The sequence below is a fragment of the Eutrigla gurnardus genome (assembly GCF_963514095.1).
Source record: "Eutrigla gurnardus genome assembly, chromosome: 17".
NCBI lineage: Eukaryota > Metazoa > Chordata > Actinopteri > Perciformes > Triglidae > Eutrigla > Eutrigla gurnardus.
The window spans coordinates 10833740-10853071 of NC_139928.1; the positions used below are offsets into that span (position 1 = coordinate 10833740).

A 19332-nucleotide genomic window follows, 5' to 3' on the forward strand; every position below is an offset into this window, starting at 1 on the left:
GAATAATGCCTCGTCCATGTCACTAACTGGCCTAGGAAAACATGCACAAACAGTCCGAAAAAGAAGCAGGGGAGGAGGGAAGACATGAGGAATGGAGAGGAGGAGAGGTAGCACGAAGGTAAGAGGTAAAGTGTAGGGCAATGTAGATATAAGCACAGCTGGCAATGTCCCCGGTAAAAGCTGTGCAGTCAAACAGCAAGGCCACACATGGAGCAGAAGGCTCAGGGAGGAAAACACTATGACAACTGACATATGGGGAGAGACTGTAAAGAAACAAAATGTACCCTCCGATCAGGCAGGGATAACCTTTACCTATAACTCTATATGCATGTGAACACTGCACTTTAGGTCAGACTGTGACAGCGCCCCCTAGGGGAAGAAAAGTCATTCCCAGCAAGTTAACGATGAATTGACTAGAGTTACGGCCTGCTGGCCATGCAAATGGGATTTATTTTGATCTGGAGGGAGAGAAAAAGTCAGAGGGGGAACTGAGGCAAAAAAGTGCTGCTGCTGCAGTCCATTGGTTCTGTGTTGTGAGTGAGATTAATTATCTCATAGTGTGGGGGCTACATACTGTTCTTTCCTTTTTCCAAATCACTCTGAATCAGGGGTTTTTCTGGCAAAAAAAAAAGCTGTTAGATTGCAGACGGAATGGGCGAGACACCAACACACATACACTCATCCCCTTACCGTGCACAGGTCCTTGTACTGCATCTTCTGGAACTTGGTATCGGCGTTGCCAGCACACAGCTCCACGTATCCCAGCACTACTTGGAACACCGTGTTGTGGATGGCCTGGGTGAAGTGCATGTGTAGCTGGTCCATAGCAGTCTGCAGAGAGAGACAAACACACCGTTAGGAAAACCCATGTTTATGATGACACCGGCCAGCTACTTGATATAGAGTCTTCCAGACAGTATGTTCTTTAACAATATGGCATGATGGGAAATGAGCTTAGCACTCTTCTGACTGGGACATTTTGCTGTCATTATTGAAGTATAACGGCAAAGAACAAAACGAAAAGTACAAAGGCAGAGTCATATTAGTGAAAAGTCTGGTGGCACAGCCAACTACCTCCAGTTGTAATTTATTTCCAAAATGAGTGATTATCAGGGCACAATGACCTCATCTATTGCATTGTTAAATTTAACATATGAAACATCAAACAAAAATGATTGACCATCTCTCCAACCAGCCTCTTCTTTTGCTACTTTTGCTTCCCTCCGAAAAAAAAACAACCCAATTACATAAATGATTCATAGAACCGGGAGGGACTGCATGTGATCATTTCCTTTTTGTTTCCACGCATTTCACATAGTAATTGATGAGAGCAGTTTCTGGTAAAGTGCTGTAGGATTTCTCCATGATTTTATTCATCACAAATAATCAGGGATTTAGTTTAGCAGCTAAACGGAAAAAATCTACCAAACTGTTGCTGTTAACTGTCATTTCTTCTCTCAAGTTACATTCCCCACGTTGCAGCTCCCACCCACAGCCTCGCTACGAGACCCTGGTGAAGCGAGGACAGCAGTGTCGCAGGAGACGTGGGCACAGTGTTGCAGTGCAATTAGATTGTCTAACGGCAAGCCCACAACCACGAAATGTCGCCCCCGTCTGTTGCGACTGCATGCTGCCACAAAAGTAATTTAAACATTTCTTTTACTCTTTTCTAAGAAAGTTTTCACTTCATCTGTCCAAAGAAAACTCACTGGCATACAAAGCGTTGACCACGGACAAGAAAAAGTGTGGCAACTAAACTGTAATAATAATCATTTTAATTATCAACTGCAAAAGAAACTCATTCATCTGCAGCAACTTAAAACTAAACACAAATGTTTGAAAAGCAAACTGTGTGTTTGGTTAATGAGCCTATGAGCCAGCTGATGAGAGCCGGCAGCAAAAACAAATGGTCTGAGGTGGTATGGTACTGTAGGTCAAGAGCCTTGTGATGCTACTGGAACATTGGATGGCACGTTATATTCATGTGTTCAACTGAAACATGTCCCATTAAAGTTACTTTGTGTTTGTGTGCACTGCAGCAAAGAAAAGAGACCGCAGTAAAGAGTTTAGATTCAGGCTCCGATCAGAGCTGTAGCCGAATGTGAGGAACAAATGCAGAAAGGGCGTGACAAACCAATTCAGTGCAAGCAAAAGAAAAAAGGCGAAGGAAAGATAAAAACAGCAACAAACCCTGAGGAGCGATGGCAAGAGGCAGTCAAGAACAACTCCTTAGTTTAGCTTTGGAGTCTGAAAATACTCATTAACACGGTAATGAGAACAAACAGAATTCACTCTCAACGAGCACTGATGACCCATCTCCACCTCAAGGACGGCCGTTAATATCATGAGGCATGCAGCATATTTATATTAGCATCAACATCAAGTCTCCAAAAACAAGGTTGTTTGCTGTTGTCCGAGTGCCAGGATGAGGAAGGTTTTTTTTACTGTGACTTGGCAAAAAAACATCATACATTTCTACTTCCAAGTTTAATGTGGAGAAGGTGATATCACGGTTTTTTTTTTAACTATTTTAATCCAAGGCTTTAATTACCAAGACCTTTAGGCTCAGTGAAAATGTGTGAGTGCAAGAGAGCTGGATAAAGAATAGAAAAGAACTTCTTAAAAGACAAAGTCCACATAAACTTGGCTGAGACTCGTTATTTCCCGACATGGTAGCAGGGATGGAACTGTAGGGCGTCCCATCACCCCGAGGGTCAGGGACAATAAACAATACATTTTGGAAACAAACTGGATCAGCATTAGGCTAAGCCTAATTAGGGGAGGAAAAAAGAAATTGGTAACTAATAAAATTGAATGCATGTGATATGAATAAATCAATTAATATGTATGTTACAAATGTTTTAATAAAAATGTGAGCCAATTTATATTTTAATCATTCCCATGGTGTATTATGTATGCCATTCATTATTTTTTATTTATGGAAATAAGTTTAAGTCATTTATTACCAGGGAGGGCAAGTATTTACTTCTGGGTGGTTTAAATTGTATTTCGAGACGAAGTTCAAGCCCTTCGTGGCAGCCTCATTGTCGGTTGAAATGATTATGCGTAGCTGGATGCTACTTGTTTCAGCAAGTTGGAGAAGGAAAATAACAACAACTTCGAGGATGACAAACATTAAGTAATATGTTTATAATTATTCCTTACAACTCAAGCCGGAAGACTGATTGCTACCCTTTCCAGAGAGCACTGGTAAACAGGAGCAGGGAGTTGAAAAGAAAAAATGTTTTACCCCGAAGCACAAAGCATAACATCAGGCTTCTGACAAAGAAAGAAAACATGGAATTCAAAGCAGAAGAAAGAGATCAGGGCCAAGTCAGATGTTTGAGATGATGATGATGGAGTGCATGGATTACTAAAAAGGGAGGCCTTAGCATTAGAGAGCAATGCTTTTTGGAAAAAAAAAAAAAAAGTATATATATATATATATACACACACACACACGTACACACAGGGCTGAAATGGGATTATGAGGAATAAGGAGTAGAGTAAGAAAAGAAAGACTCCAGTATAAAAGATAACATCTGTCATTACATTTCTCCCCAGGCATTTACCAACAGAAACTACAGGATTATTTGTTGTTGTTCTGAAACATCAATGTTTTACCTTTTAAAATGAATTGCAAAAAATGTCACATACAAACATTTTCTTGCGACTGCATCATCTCAGCTGTTTTTCCCGATGTTTTGAGAGTATTTTTTTTTGTATTATCCGAGGACTTGGCTCCTTTTTGCTTCTGTGGGCGTCGGTTGATTGACAGCGAATGGAGCGTAACTTAATCACAAAGGATGACACGCATGCCCTGTGGCCTAAAACAGTCTCCAATGGGAAAACCCGGTTTTCACTCACTGGAGAGAAAACAAACCACTGAGGCAAGAAGGAATAATAATGACAAAGTCAAAAAACTTGAATCAAGCAAATGTCAGCCTCGTGTTTTCTATAATGGTTTAACCTGCTTGCCTTTTTTAAACTTTTCTAGTTTAAATGGTGGCAAAAGGAAAACCAACATTGTCTATTGAGGTTGGTAAAGGAGAGGAAAAGCTAGAATTAACGCTTTTTTTTTTAAATAAGAGAAAGACCAAGAGTTAAGCAAAGAGACAGATGCAGTAGATGAGTACAACAATTAGACCATCACACCCGTCCCTGCGACCCCACTGACCTGCGTCTTGCCGAGGAGCGTGTATGCCAGCTGGACCTTGGTGTAGTGCGAAACATCAAAGTGCTTACAAGTCTTCGACAGGGCGACATCAAGCTGCTCCTGGAGACAGAAATAGATGGATGACAGAGGAAAAGAAAAGAGAGGGATTATCAATGTAAGACCGGGGATTTAGATAGATAGATAGACGTGCCGATGTATTGCTACCACACAAAGGTCAAGGGCAACTGGATGTGTGTGTGTGTGTGTGTTTGACAAAGAGCTAATAAGAGAGGTAACAAAGGCTAGCAGGACGTTTGGATGTACAGGGATGTGTAACAACCCTGACAAAGTAATCCTTCCTCAAAGAACAGAGCTGACAAAGGCTATAACCACATCACCACACATTTTCTCACGCCTTCTATGTTTAAAACCATTCTTGAACATAACATAACTGCTGCTAACACACTTTCCCTAATGTTACTGGTTACTAGTGCGTAATTATTTGAACTGAATTCATACTCCAGGGGAAAGTGGTCTATTTATATGTTGTGGCATTTTAATGGTGCTTCATGATTAAATGCACTGCTTGAAAATAGTTGTTTTCCTTACTGCTATTGCAGTTTTCTAAAATAATGTCAGTATATACAGAAGGGTAATGCAGTTATACCGTTGTTGTTATTCAGTGAAAAGTCAACTTGACCTCATTGATAACACATTTTCTACATTTCTACAGTGCCTTTGTCATGCCTAGCGAGCAGACTTACTTTTCCGCTGGCTGCTCGTTGGTTACAGTCTGATTAGCAGCTTGAGATACGAGACTGAGAGTTGAGATAAGACGTGTGCAACGGGATTGTTTCATGAGTAGCCAGTGCACGAGCTAATTTTAAACCGATAAAAAGCCAAATCATTGTGCGATGATAGCTATTGGCATTAGCCGATGGGTTCTGAGATTGCATTTCTGCCAACGCATTCTGCTTCCTTTGCTCGCTAAACGGATACTCACACACGATTGGTCCATACTACACCGAATAAAAACATAAAACCATTTTGAAACTATCTTGTCCCGTTGTCTTGAAAGCATTCATCAAGCATATGAATGCAGAATCTGTTTACACACCGGGCTGACTGCCAACCAGTGACAACCTTATTGTGAGTAAAGCATACACACAAGACATATGAATACCAATATGTAAATATGCGGACAATATATACAGTATATATACAGTATATATATTTATATTGATGGGGTTTATAAGTGTGCGTGCCTGTGTGCATGAATCTGAGCTTTGTAGCACATTTATGGTTCTAGAAGATTTTGCTTTGCTTGTCCACAAACACATGCCGACAGGTAAACAAATGAGCACCTCGCTGCACGGCTGTGTGTGTGTGCACGTGCACGCCCGTTTCTTGTGTACAGACAAAACCGTAAGTAATTAATCTACTCAAGCGCAGCAGCAGCGGTGCAGAGAAAATTGCTTTGCATACCATTTATCACGACAAAGCCGGAGATGAAACAGATACAATTTACCGTGCTTGCACGCGGGCAATAATGACTTTCTGAATGTGTCAATATTTGGCAGGCCCAGGATGCGAAAGGCAAACTATCAAAATGTCAAAATGAAGTATAAATTGCTTCTTTCAGATGAGGGCTCCTAGAAATCTACAAGGTTAGAGCACAATCTTATTCACCGTTAAACGTCTCTTTACATGATATCGCTCACAAATAACGTAATTACAGATAAAGCAAGAAGGCACGTACCTCTATTTGCTCCAGAGTGTCTTGTAGTTTGGAATTCAATTCGCTTTGAGGAAAAAAAATAGGAGATTGTTATTCTGCAGCATAATATGGAGTCAACTTCTAACTTTTCAATAACAATGTATAAGTTAATCAATGCTAAAGATATTAATGGTTTTGTCAATAAAATGTAAAAAATACTTTTAAAAAATGACTAAGTTCATGCAAAATTACCATCCAATATTCATAAAAAAGACCAAAAGTCCAAAAATGTCCAGTGATATGAAAAAAGGTAAATTATACATAGTGACATGCCATAATGAAAATCAACAACAATCAGATAATCTTCTACAAATCAATTAATTAAGTAACTATTTATTATATGAACCAAGGTTCATATTTGCAAATTAGCAAAGTGATCTCAAAGAAAACCACTTGATCAACTATAACAGTTGCAGCCATGTCGATGTATTTCCAGGTAACATTTTTGAGTTTAGAGGTTTTAAATTTTTTTTGTGTTACAAGTGTTTGTACTTGGAATCCCCTCTACACATCGTGTGTGTGTGGGTGTGTGTAGGTTTGTGCATGTACGACCATGGATGCAAAACGCCTACGCATCCTTGGAGCATCCTTGGCTCATCCTGAGAAAAGCTTTCAACTCAAAGGCTACAAAGCACCAACCGAAATCATGACTATTGTGCCCGTCCCCGAGCCACCGATCTGACTGCCTTGTGACTCCCCCTCGCACTACGCCCATTTATAATCATCCTCTGTTCTTCCCTTTGCCTGCCTCTGTCCCTGCCTTGCTCGGGGTGCTTTTCAGGTCAGCCCGCACTTACGTTCTGCCTTGTGAGACCGCAGTCGCCCAAGGGAGAAAGTGTCCTCAACAAATTCCTAATTAGCCACGTTAGCTTCAAATGGGCATTGAGTGAGGAGAGTTAAGAGGAAAATAGCAGGAAAAACAGAGGAGACTGCAGATGGAGTCCCACGGGCCGTTTCCAAGACGACAACAAAATGGGAATGCCATTTCAAATATTGACGCGGCGTAAGCCTTTTCTATCAGCCTGTGTGTGTGAGAGAGAAATATAGATGACTGATAGACAGGAATCCACAACACCTGTCCACACTGTCACTAAATACAAGTGGTTTGTATGCATCAACACAACAATAACACATAAGATCATAAATCTTCAGCTAGAAACTCAGTGATAGTCATTATCCACACACACTGAGGAAACTACGATTGTGACCTAATAATAAATAAAAAAAAGACACAAAGTCTCAACTACAGAAGGGTGAACGGATCATCTTCTGTGCCTCTGAATGTCCACACGTCAGGCCTTGCAGCGGCTAAATAAAGGCTTTCATCTCTGGCAGCCGCACACAAGGAGATACACCAGAGGTGCAGAGGCCAGCAGGATAAATGCCCTGTTTATCACAGAACTGTCTTTTATACTCCCACGCTGCAGAAAGAGAATATGAAATTCAAAGCGGTATCGGAAGAGCATACGAGAGAAGAAAAAAATATTACTCCACGCTCCGGTATTAGATGTTAGTTGTGAACTAGTGAGAAGTTTATTGTGCAGGTAATGCTGTGTGTAGTACATTAGTTTTCCTCTGTTTAAAGTCTTTATGCTAAGCTAATCTAATTGCCTGCTGGCTCTAGTTTTATATTGAGTGTAGAGACAGAGTGTATCAATCTTTTCATCCACTTCTTGGCAAGGAAGCAGATGATACAATGTGCCAACTTTTTTCCTTCAAGAACTCTCCGGTCTTTTGAAGAAGAAGACGAGAGTTCAACTCAAAGCCAATCACCCAGGTAACCATATTTTCCAGTCCTCCTGCGATTGTGTCCATATCATGAATATGTTGTCCGGTGAGTGTTCATGCGTGTGCGGATGCAGCTCCTCCCCACATACTGGCATCCTTACATGATCAGACAGAATGCATGAATAACAGATGAGGACCGAACCTAATTAAGAATCTGTTCCCTGCAGGGAACATAAGGACTGAAACAGAGTTACGTGGAAATCAGGGATTTTCGTTTTTTTAACCACATTTTCAATAACGGCTGGCAATAGGTGTCCACAAGGCCTTGAAGCAAGCTCCTCTACAGGGATTGCTGACATGCTAAAATGTGGACACCTGGAAGGGTCCTGCAGGGTGCTCAGATTTTGTGAGAACACCATTTTGGCTGTAATCATGTTTGACAGTGACCAAGGCAGGCAGATAGGAAGGACTTCTAGGAGTGAAACAATGTATCACTGCCGTACAGTATTAAAATGAACGTCTTCTATCATTTACTTTTTTGGGACTCCAAATACTGTGGAGATGCTGTAAACAAGATTACAGCTGGTTTTACAGTTTATGAACACTGTGCTGACATGTGCAGGCCTTGAGCGGCACAACAGCTGCCCATGTGGACCGCCTGGTGAAATAGACTGAGATGGAGCACGATGCTGTGTGAGTGCCTTCTTGGGGAAACAATATTGACTTTTAAAGGGCTGGGGACAAAAGAAGGGCGGGCATGAAATGAAGCCTCCATGTGGGGCATTCAGCGGTGCTTGGAAAAGCTACAAGGTTAAATTGCAGTGCAGCAGACCGGCGACTAGTTGCTTAGGGGAGAGTGATTTGTTCGGTCAGGGCTCTCGCAATTTCCAGCAGAGAGCCTAGTACAACGTACGTGTGCTAATGCAAAGCATGGCGGATGTCTGAACCATCCAGGACGCAGTGTGAGCATATCGCAAAGGAAAAAGAAAGGTGAAGAGGGCAATGGAATTTCTATCTAGCTGCTTCTTTTTAATGATGATCAAAATCACATCCCCTCACCGAGAGGGTGGCATCACTGGTGTCGGTGGAAGATGTGTAGAAAATATTGTGTCAGAAGATTGAAAATCCACTTGAAAATTAGTGTTAGACCTTAGATCTGTGACAATTTACCACATTATGGTGGAATGGTAAATTCTGGCTCACTGGGAAAATAGCTTGCTGGGACACTTAATGATACTGAGCCATCTGTAATGACATCAGTTTCACCTGCGCTTTTCCTTCTGTGATGAGTCAAAATGTCGTCACAGTCGGGTGAAGTGGTTAATCGTAGGGGTGCAGATGCTCAGTATTTAAAAGGTGTCTGAGGGTTTGCTAGGAGCTCAGTGCTTCCGTGACGGCAGAGCATTATTATGTCAGTCCTGTTTGAGTACGATCAAAACACAATTAAACAAAACAACACGTCCTGTCTGCTTTCAATTGGATACAACAAAATATCCCTCTGTCAATCTGTTCATTCGGTACCTGATGCAGCTGTAGTGTTTGAAGGTGCTGGCAGCCTTTTGACATTCAAGACAGAGCTGGATTGCACCTGGATAGTCTTCCTCCTAAAAGGAACGGAGAGGCGAGGACATTTAATGTATGAAGTACAGTACCGTATAGTCGGAAACCATTTCATAAATACCATTATAGCAAGAGTCAAACTCTGGATCTTTCTGGATTACGACAGTGACATTTGCAACGTCTTCTTCTTAAAAAATGCCTGTTATAGCAGATCCTCTGAGGACTGCACCCATAATTCCACGTGCTGCAGCTGACCTTCACAACAGATCGGCATTTGTGGGAGCATCTCGTGTTTGCGTGAGTTTGGCAGAATCCCTACTGATATTTGACCTTTCATGTCAATTATAAATATATATATAAATATCTGCATGTCAGTGTGTGTGTGTGTGTGTGTGTGTGTGTGTGTGTGTTTGTGTGTATGTATGTAGAAAGAATTACAATACCTCAAGCATCTCGCTGAGTCTTACGTCTGTTCTTTGCTGCGAGGGGCATACAGACAAAAGGAAGATATGAATACAGCATAAAAATCACAGGCTACTCACACGCCTTCCTGCTCCTGTGTGACCATGTTGGTAAAATATTTTAATCATTTCATTAGAGTAAATGATCAAGGCAAATGATTGAAACAGAGCATGTTTGATTAACGTTTGTATTAAATCCTGTGCGGAGTACTGGCTGCAAATTTGACTGTAGAATACATCTATTTGTTTCACAGCAGTGACACGTCACACAGTATGAATTTATTTCAGACAGAAGCAGCCCGGGGGAGAGTCTTGCAGAAGATAGGTCCGGTTCCCCAGGTGATTCAAAATTTACACTGACAGGGAAATCAGAAACCTCTCTCAGGACTACAGTCTGAATAAATCGTGTTTCAGGTCAGAAATATTTAATAAATACACCATAACAGAACAAAAATAACCATCAGATGTAAACCAGTTGTGTTAAAATAAAACTATAAGTAGATTTTGATCAAAATATGTTGCGCGTCAACAAACTTTACCAGTGTCTTGATGGTCCTCAGTGACTTAAGCAGGCCTGTTAGCAGTTGACGTCTCCTCTGATTGGCCAATAAACCCAGGCTGGCTCCTGTGAAACCCTCCTTCGCCATGCTAAGTTGCCTTTATAGGAGACAACAAAGGACCGGGACAATATAGCGCCACATAAAATTATGCAGTATACTCCTACCAAACCAAACTAAGACTAAAAGTCTCGTCTCATCACCCACAGCCACATTACAACAAGCCTAATAACCAAGAATCTCACATTTTGTAGAACAGAGTAGCATGCAGAGTGGGATGTTTTGAAGTCAGAATCATTTGTCATTAGGCGATAATATTAAAAGACGGATATTAGGGGAAGGAAGGTTATCCCGGTGATGAGGGAAGCATTAAGTATGCAGATGTGGGCTGAATGGGCTATTTCACCAGCCATTTTGTTTTCGTGACCAGTATGTCGTATAGAGTGCGATTACCTCCTTGCATTAGTGCAAATGACCGCTGCCAGCTGCAGGTTGGTCTGTAACGCCGTCACTCGCTCCAGTTCCTACGAAAACAAAAGTAGTTACCGGTAAAAATGACAGTAAATAAGACAAAAGCAGCAAACTGTTATCTGTAAAGACTGGGACATTTCAAAGTTCGATCCCAAAGAACGATTTGGCCTCATTATGATGTGATGGGGTTCTGAAATAGGGAACGATATCGTTAGACTCACACACACACACTTCAGTGAGATGCATCCTGCTGTTTGCATTTTATGAAGACAGATATTAAAGATGAAGTCATTATGGTAAGGCATGCATGCATCAGTGCTTAAGTGTAATGTAACACACACAGAAACTCATAGAAAAAGCTTTGACATTTACAAAAAGAATCAATGAGCATTCTGCTCAGAGGGTTTAGTTATCATGGCACTTCAGTGACCTCAGCGGGGAACAAACACTCCCTCAGCCAAAAGTAAGGCCAAGGGATAAATTGCATTGTGACGACTTTTCTCTTCCTGTCTTGTTTTTTTAGTTTCTTGATCTGCCAGATGTCATGCCCACGGTGGGAGACGCTTGTTTATTCTGTTTATTTTTAATGCTGTATCACCTCTTCTTCAAAAAGGTCCAGTGTTCACAAAAATGTCCTCGCAACACTGTCAGACATGACAACATTGCTTTTTTTCACCACCAGAATATGGTCCGGGGAAATCAATTTTCAACGGTCATAAAAACAACAACAGTAGCACCAAAGAGGCACTTCAGCTGTGGTTAGGAGATCAATGATCCCATTCAAAGCAATCTGCCCTCATGATTGGCTTCGTCTCTAGAGTTTACCAAAGACCAGGATGAGTCCTCAGAACGGTTTTACAAGGGTTGATTCAATAGCCAGAAATGGAAATGTGCTGACAACATGCCATGATGCTAATTCTGAGAATTGGTTTCATGGAAAATGTTTGAGAAAGTGCAAACTTTATTAGTAGAGACATCAATAGACCTTTTATAGCTTTAATTTACTTTAAATTACAGATAGATTTTCTAGCATTGTGCTTTGGTGTTATATTTTAATTTGTCAAAAAGACAGTTTAGGGAATACACAAATTCCCTTTCCTCTCTTGCTTGGTTTAGTATAACGACTGGAAAGCTGCCTGGTGCTGTTCAAAGCGAACAAAATCAGCCTACCAGCACCTCTAAGGTATACTAATTACTGCATATCTTGTTTTTTCACCAAAGTAACCCTATAAACACAACACACGTGTCATTTTTACACTTGGCTTCACAGTTCGTAGCAGGCTAGCTTTTTCCCCGTTTCCCGTTTTTTACACTAAGCTAAGCTAGCCAGCTGGTGGTAGCTTCATATCTTCTAACTCTTGTCAAGAAAGCGAAGGGGAGTATGGCCGTGGTAAAACATGTCATGTCATGACAATGCTTTTGCAAATCAAATACTACCAAGACTTCTAAGACTGTCCGAGTCCATCAGCGCCGGTTAGAACCGTTTATTAATACATGAAGGTCCCACAGTGGCCTCTATCCTCAAATATACATTAAAATATGTCCTCAGAAATTGTCCTTGTGCTCTGTTCAGTGGGGACAGGCTGGGACTGGGCTGACTCACCAGATCCAGCTAATGAATTATTTAGAGACTGAATCACATACTGGGAGCAGGTCACCCACGCTGCCACAACGGTAAAACTCTACTAAGTCTAGACTTAAAGCTGTACAGGTATCATTGTCACAGCAAAACCCCAAATTACTAATCACAAATTTCATGAAAGTGATGGAAAATGTATCAATGATTGATATGTATATCAGAGCTGTGACGGTCCCTCTCCTCTGGATCGGTACTCTATCTTCACATATCCCATTTGTTTGCATTGTTCATCATTTTCTAGGTATTTAACTACTTTATTCAAGATAGTACTGGTTGGTTTAATTCAGTCAATAATAAGCGCACTCCAGGTCCTTTCATTTCCTTCCTATGTCCAACAGAAATGACTCTTTCCACACACACAAACACTGTCTGACTCTTACCCTCGACCCCTCGTTATGATTCCCATTATCGACACGCAGCGCTGAACACAGCGGTTGTGCAAAAACTCAGACAAGGAAGTAATACTCATGCATTCAGTTATACACACAAGTCCTCACAGGAAAGACCAAAAGAGCTTAAATAGAAACATTTGGCTTCAAACAGAATCCCACGCGCTCAACATGCGGAGCGCTCAGTACGTAGCCCGAGGCTTCAATTTGTTGTTCTAGCACTGCTCTGAGCCGTCTATCCTTTAAGCTACAGTTAACCTGACAGACATAGGGGCCAGCTCAGACTGTGCAATGGGGAAAACTGCAACCGTGACCAGAGGTTTGTCCGTTTTTAATAAATAAAAGAGGTTAAGAAAGCTGAAACATGTGTCTGAGGACGACCTTAAAAAAAGCATGGATCAAAAATCTTCAGGTAGTGAGAGGCTGAATAAAGACACAACACACAACTGGAGGAATGCCGTATATCTCCTTGTACTAACATACAGAAAAGGTGAACCTACTCACCCACAGTGGAAACATACAAGCAGACTCCCACACTTTGTCAACAAACACCGGCTGGTGTGGAAAGTGAAGGTCAGGAGATGTTTTGTCAAAAGGGAGATTTTTTTTTTTTTTTTCTGGGCTTCTTATTCATATATTCATAAGAGGTCTCCGTGCGACCCTTCAGCACATTGGCTATGCACTGGCTGCCTGTCACCCATGCTGCCTATACATTCTAATGATGCTGCTCTTTGGGGATTCACAGCTTAAGTTTATATTTTTTTTCTCCATATGGAATGTTTGTCTGTTTGTATATGAATCAAAAACCCAGTTTTTCTACCCCATCCATCCATCCATTTTCTACCGCTTATCCTGTATTCAGGGTCGCGGGGGGCTGGAGCCGATCCCAGCTGTCATTGGGTGAAGGCAGGGTTCACCCTGGACAGGTCGCCAGTCCATCACAGGGCTGACATGTAGAGACAGACAACCATTCACACTCACACCTACGGGCAATTTAGAGTCATCAATTAACCTATCCCCATCCTGCATGTCTTTGGACTGTGAGAGGAAGACGGAGAAAGAACCCACACTCACATGGGGAGAACATGTTAACTCCACACAGAAGGAACCCGAACTGGGAATTGAACCCGGGATCTCGCTGTGAGGCAACAGTGCTACCCACTACATCACCGTCCAATGAAACATTTTAAACGTAAATGTAACTGTCAGGTGTGAAAACCAAATTATTAATCTCTTTTAAAGGAGGCAACTCGGGAACACAAACTGACTCTTTTTACCTGGAGAGATAAGAGAGGGTGGTTATTGTAAATCACCACACTCCCTGTTTTATTGATCCAGCAATTTAACTGGATTCTACCTTGAAGTGATGGAAGATGTGGCAACTTCACAACACCAAATTCAAAGACGGAGTTATAACAATAAAAGAAAAGATAAGCAAACTATGGACACCTGAAGATAATAAACTATTAATCAATAATAAAACATTATTAAATGAATCAATGGCTCTGGCCTCCACGTAACCTTCTACGCGAGGAAGCCTGATCCCAGTTGTCATTTCAGTGTAGTAACAGTGATCAGACACAGGCCCCGACAGAAGAAAGGTTAGTCACCACGTAGCTGTGACTCACATCAGACGCTTAGCGGGGCATCACTTCAGGCGCTGAGGCATGAGTGTATGTGTTTGCACAATTTATGTGTCCACCGATGTGTTATACGTGGCGCGCAAGCACCGAAGTGGCATTGTGCCCCTGTGGCTGTGTTTCTGCATCAGTATGTGTTTCTGTGTACATGAACACAGAGGGGGGGATATGAAGCCTTGGGGAAGACACTGATGACGCACTGCATTGAAGGAGGCACACAGAACAGTGGGAGCGGATGCCAGGAACTACACTGTATGTAAATACCGTCTTGACATTGGCTATTGGCGATCGTTGTGACCATCGTAGACCCCAGAGATCATCCTCAATGCTACTACTGATGCCAGGAAATGATGTAGTGAAACTCATTTTCACCCTAATGCAGTTGATGCAGAAACAGAAGTGCCCTCTGAACTCCACGGGGCATTTGGAGACCAAGTGAATGAGGGCAGAGATGGGTCAATGGAAATGCCCCCCCTCCGAAATCCCTGGCAGCATCTGCTAATAAGCCCTGCTGTCATTTTGACTCTGCAAAGTCACAGGGAGGGTCACAGAAATAATGATCAATTTGCTATTCATAGACTGACCTTCAGATGGCTCAGCGATGATGGTCATTTCAATGCAATTTCATTACATATCGAATTTGTTAAAGCGGTAATCCATCGCCTGTGTCTTTGCAGGGATCAAAGCGTCACTGACCAAACACAGATTGGACACACTCGATGTGTCTGATAAGTGAAGTTTGATCGCTAAATCAAACAAATCAAACGACTCAAACTCCTTCAATCAATCCTCACACACAAATATGCTCGCTTGTGCATAATCAACACATCAAGGGAGATTGCTGCACAGGCGAGAGTCATTTGTTTCTGCTTCTCGTGACAGTTTTAATTTTGTTCTGTAGGCGAAACCTACGCTCTGCTGCCACACGACAAGCCTGGAATTGCCAGACTCTCTGAACAAGGAGTTTCCCCAATCTGATCCCCTCTGCTCTCTATATACTTCCACTTTCAGTTCTTGCAAAGTCAATTTCAGTAGGCTGTAACGCCATGTCCAGCAAACGAGTGGAAGAGGGGAGGGCAGCTCCAGGGTCAGGCCATTAGTTAGCGGCTGTAGCAACTCGAATTCAGCCAACTGGGTTTCACTTGTGTAACCGCAGCAACGTAAAGCGTGCCGATGATGCAGGGAGTCATGGTGGTCCTGGATCAGACCCTCGGCCCCCTCCCTCAAAGAAGGGATTTTATGGACTTTGTGAATTAAAACAGATATTGCCTCCTTTTCATAATACATGGATCGAGTCAGATTTCCTATTGCCATGGTTACGGAAATTCTGCCTTATCTTTGTTGGCAGTCGACAGCTTACATAGGGAACACACACACTGGCACCCTGATGTCAAAAGAAATTGAAGTCAAGAACTTTTTAAAGATGAGTGGCTGGGCCAACAAAAAAACAGAAACAAAGCTTACCTTTACATAAGCAGGCTGTTTCTCCAGAATGAGATCGGCAACCTTTTTCGAAACCTTTAGAGAGAGAGAGGGAGAGAGATAAAAAGACATTTTATGTCACCCTGCAAAAGAGTTTGAGCAATGCTATCAAGGACGAAGCTAGAATAGCAATAACTGATGTCTGTAGCTAAAGCACATTATAGCCAAAGCCTTTTTATTAAAGAGCTTCTCCCTTTCTCAGTTTCATCACATTCAATATCTTTCCCTACAGCGTCTTGCTTCTATTCCTGTATTTTCAAATGTTCTCTCCTTTTGTGCCTTTTATGAATTTGACATCTGACATCAGAGGTGAAATTGTAATTATCTGGAGAACATGGTCCCCACTTCTGGCATCAAGAACAGTATTCAGCATGGTCATGAGATGAGTACACTGCTATGAATATTGCATCCGCCACTGCTTTTAGTGGATAAGGAGAAAGCTGAAGAACATCGAGGGTCAATGGATATAGAGTGAATCATTGCCTCGCCCACATTGAAGGACCGTACAAGGGGAGCTATAGTGACTCTCATTCAATACTTGTAACAATTTGGGAAAAAGGATTCAAAGCTGTCCCCTATTGCAAGTCAATGTCATTAGACTTTTCCTGCATGGCAAGCACCAGATCTCCAAGCCCGCACTTTGTAAAGCAGTCTTTCTTTTTTTATTTTGATGTGTAAAATTGGTTAAAACATCCTCCAGTGTTATACCACGTTCTCATCTATGTTCAGTGTGGGGTAATTTGTACAACTCATGAGCTACAAGAAAAAACTATTAATATTCAATGTCAAAATCAAGAGTGGATGAAGCTCAAATCTTTCAAATCTTTCTACAAACGAGGTGGAAATGAATGCGCTGCTCATTATACCGGTAATGACAAAGGGACACTCATCCAGTGTGCGTGACCATCTTTTCTCCGACTCACTTTGAGCCAGCTCTCCTACATCTCCGGCCGTGCAACTACGCCGACACATACACACACACACCCGGTACACATTGTACAGTTAGCATGAGTTTATCCACAGTGGTGAGGAGGTGTTCGTCATCTGCTATGTGCAGTAGACCAGGCTGGGGGCGGGAATGACATTTCAACATGCTGAAGGGAGACCTGAAAAGAAGGGGAAGGAGGCCGTCGGCTTGTCTTGTAACGTTCAAATGCTTAAACAAGATGGTCACAGATAAAATATATTCTGTGTAGAAAAATATGGAATCGTGTTTAAAAAAAAGCCAAAGACACACACTGAGAGCTGCCCCAAAATTAGGCCATAGCGCCACCTATTGGCAACACTCTGACTATAACATAAATTAACTTTTTAAACGGAGAGGAAGAGTCTCACCCACAATGGAAGCCCAGCAGTGAGTCAACCAAACCCTCCCACCTGAGCTACGACGCCAAAGTCATTAGTTCTCAGCTCACCCTCACAGACACAAATGGAGGCTAATTGTTCAGTGACCGGGTTTGCAAAAGCAAGACCCAATGCATGTAATATTTAGCAGATGGAGTCAATGTTGTCCAAAACCAGTGAGTGACAATGAACACTCATCAACTCAGGACACACAGCAAGACAATGAATGCAAATCTTCTCATTAAGGACACTAACATATGCCATGATGGATAAATTAGGGGTAGTGACAGGAGAAGACAGATGCCTTATACAGCTGCAGCTCTCTCACACAGTGCATTAGAATGAAAAAGCTCATAGAGACAAACATACATTGATAACAGAGAGTGAACATGTTTGGATAATTTGCTCATTAAAAAGACCGTGGACTATATATAATAAATGTGTCTCAATGGTTTGCAATTGTTTACTGAGATGTATGAGGCAATTACAGCTAAATTAGCTAGCACTAATTAGGGAAGGAGAGAGCTAGAAAAGTAAATGCAACAGTGAGGGTATCCTAACATAGAACAATGTAACCCGTATTCACTTTGAAGCTTTGTCTGTGTGTCTCTTTTTCGTCGTTTCACACACACGCACACTTCCTCTGCACAGTACAGTAGGACGTCATTTCAGAATGACTGAAAGGGAGACATTTAAGGGAAAGGTTGCATAAGCTTTACTAACTTTTTAGAAAGCTGAGCGGTGGGAGAGAATTCATTATTGCTTCAGGAGTGATAGTCATCTCTAGCTTTCAAGTTTCATTAAAAATGGAACATGTTCATCCAAGTTATCAACATGGCCTCATTTGACATCTCTGCAACATTTCTGTGAAGAAAGTCACAAACCCTTGCGATACTGCTAATGGGTCGTACCTACAAAGGCAGGGAGCGCTTCAAAACTACCCATGCTCTAGTATAATTAATGGCAAGTTACTGATCATGTTTTCAAACAGATAAGGGTTTCGTAATAAGTATACTACAAGTATGTGTGTCCCCATTAATTAAGGCATTCTACCATCTGTGTGTTTACATGGGCATTACGGCAAACAGCTCACAACCGAGCCGCGTCTCTGGACCCTGACAATTTTCATACATGCCGAAGTCTCACTGCACGAAAAGGCAATCCACCATGAGACCAGCCTCTGCCAGCCGTGTGCAAATGATGCCAATTAAGCTTGGATACTGTGGCAGAGAAACGGGCAGTTATTCTCTCCTCCGAGATGACAGAATGTGTGTTCTAACCTACCGCAGATGACTCAGAAGAGGGGAAGGAAAAGGAAAGAGAAAGAAGTTTGTAGAACCAGAAAGAATGGCAAACAGAGGAACCAGTGCATACAGCACACACGGTACTGTACACCATCTTCCCCACTTTCATCTAGCGGACTCAGGCCCCCCGGTACGCACACAGGTACGCGGGAACGGCCGTCACGCAGCAGCCCCATAGTGAGAATCTGAAAGCAATATCATCATTTCTGCAGAGAAACATGCGCCATTTCACACACTGATGACTACCTCTGCAGGCTACGATGTGTGTGTGTGTGTGTGTGTGTGTGTGTGTGTGTGTGTGTGTGTGTGTGTGTGTGTGTGTGTGTGTGTGTGTGTGTGTGCGTGCTTGCGTGCGTGTGTGTATGCGTGTATACGTTTATCAGAGAGTCAGTGTGTGTCCAGTATAAATGCACACATATTAATTGCTATGGAGACGGTCTTTCCTTCAGTGGCAGAAGGAATAATAAAGTAAATATGAGTGAAGGGTTATTTTCCAGTAACTGTCAAATAAATAACAATTTTAAAAAAATTCTGCAGCCCTTTTAAAGTGTGCTCCACAAGCATATTTTAAACTCTTTAATGTATCATTTGCAATAAGATATTGTTTCTTTCTCAACTGCAAGATGATGATTTTGCAGAAAGAAAAGACAAGAACATTAGCTTTTAAAAAAGCAAATAAATCAAAAGGAAGTGTATTCTGTATATATTTTACAAAAGCCTTGAGGCATCGAGACAAACAGCGAGCGGGTTTGCTCATTTAGGCTCAGGATTGCAGGTTTGTATTGACGAGCTTGCTGAGAAACATAGTCGTGGATTTTCTGCCT

The 19332-nt window shown here is 41.9% G+C and overlaps 1 protein-coding gene across 2 annotated transcripts in view; it reads right to left on the bottom strand.

Moving 5' to 3' along the window:
* Nucleotides 1–19332, bottom strand: part of vps50 (VPS50 subunit of EARP/GARPII complex) — an 80060-nt gene that overhangs the window by 49522 nt on the left and 11206 nt on the right. For both annotated transcript variants that reach the window (XM_084033071.1, XM_084033072.1), the window contains exons 5-12: nt 15843–15896; nt 10693–10763; nt 10222–10339; nt 9665–9700; nt 9183–9265; nt 5916–5958; nt 4178–4276; nt 691–831 (exon numbers count right to left, since the gene is read on the bottom strand). In XM_084033071.1, coding sequence (XP_083889197.1) covers nt 691–831; nt 4178–4276; nt 5916–5958; nt 9183–9265; nt 9665–9700; nt 10222–10339; nt 10693–10763; nt 15843–15896 — 645 coding nt within the window. The remainder of the gene's footprint in view (nt 1–690; nt 832–4177; nt 4277–5915; nt 5959–9182; nt 9266–9664; nt 9701–10221; nt 10340–10692; nt 10764–15842; nt 15897–19332) is intronic.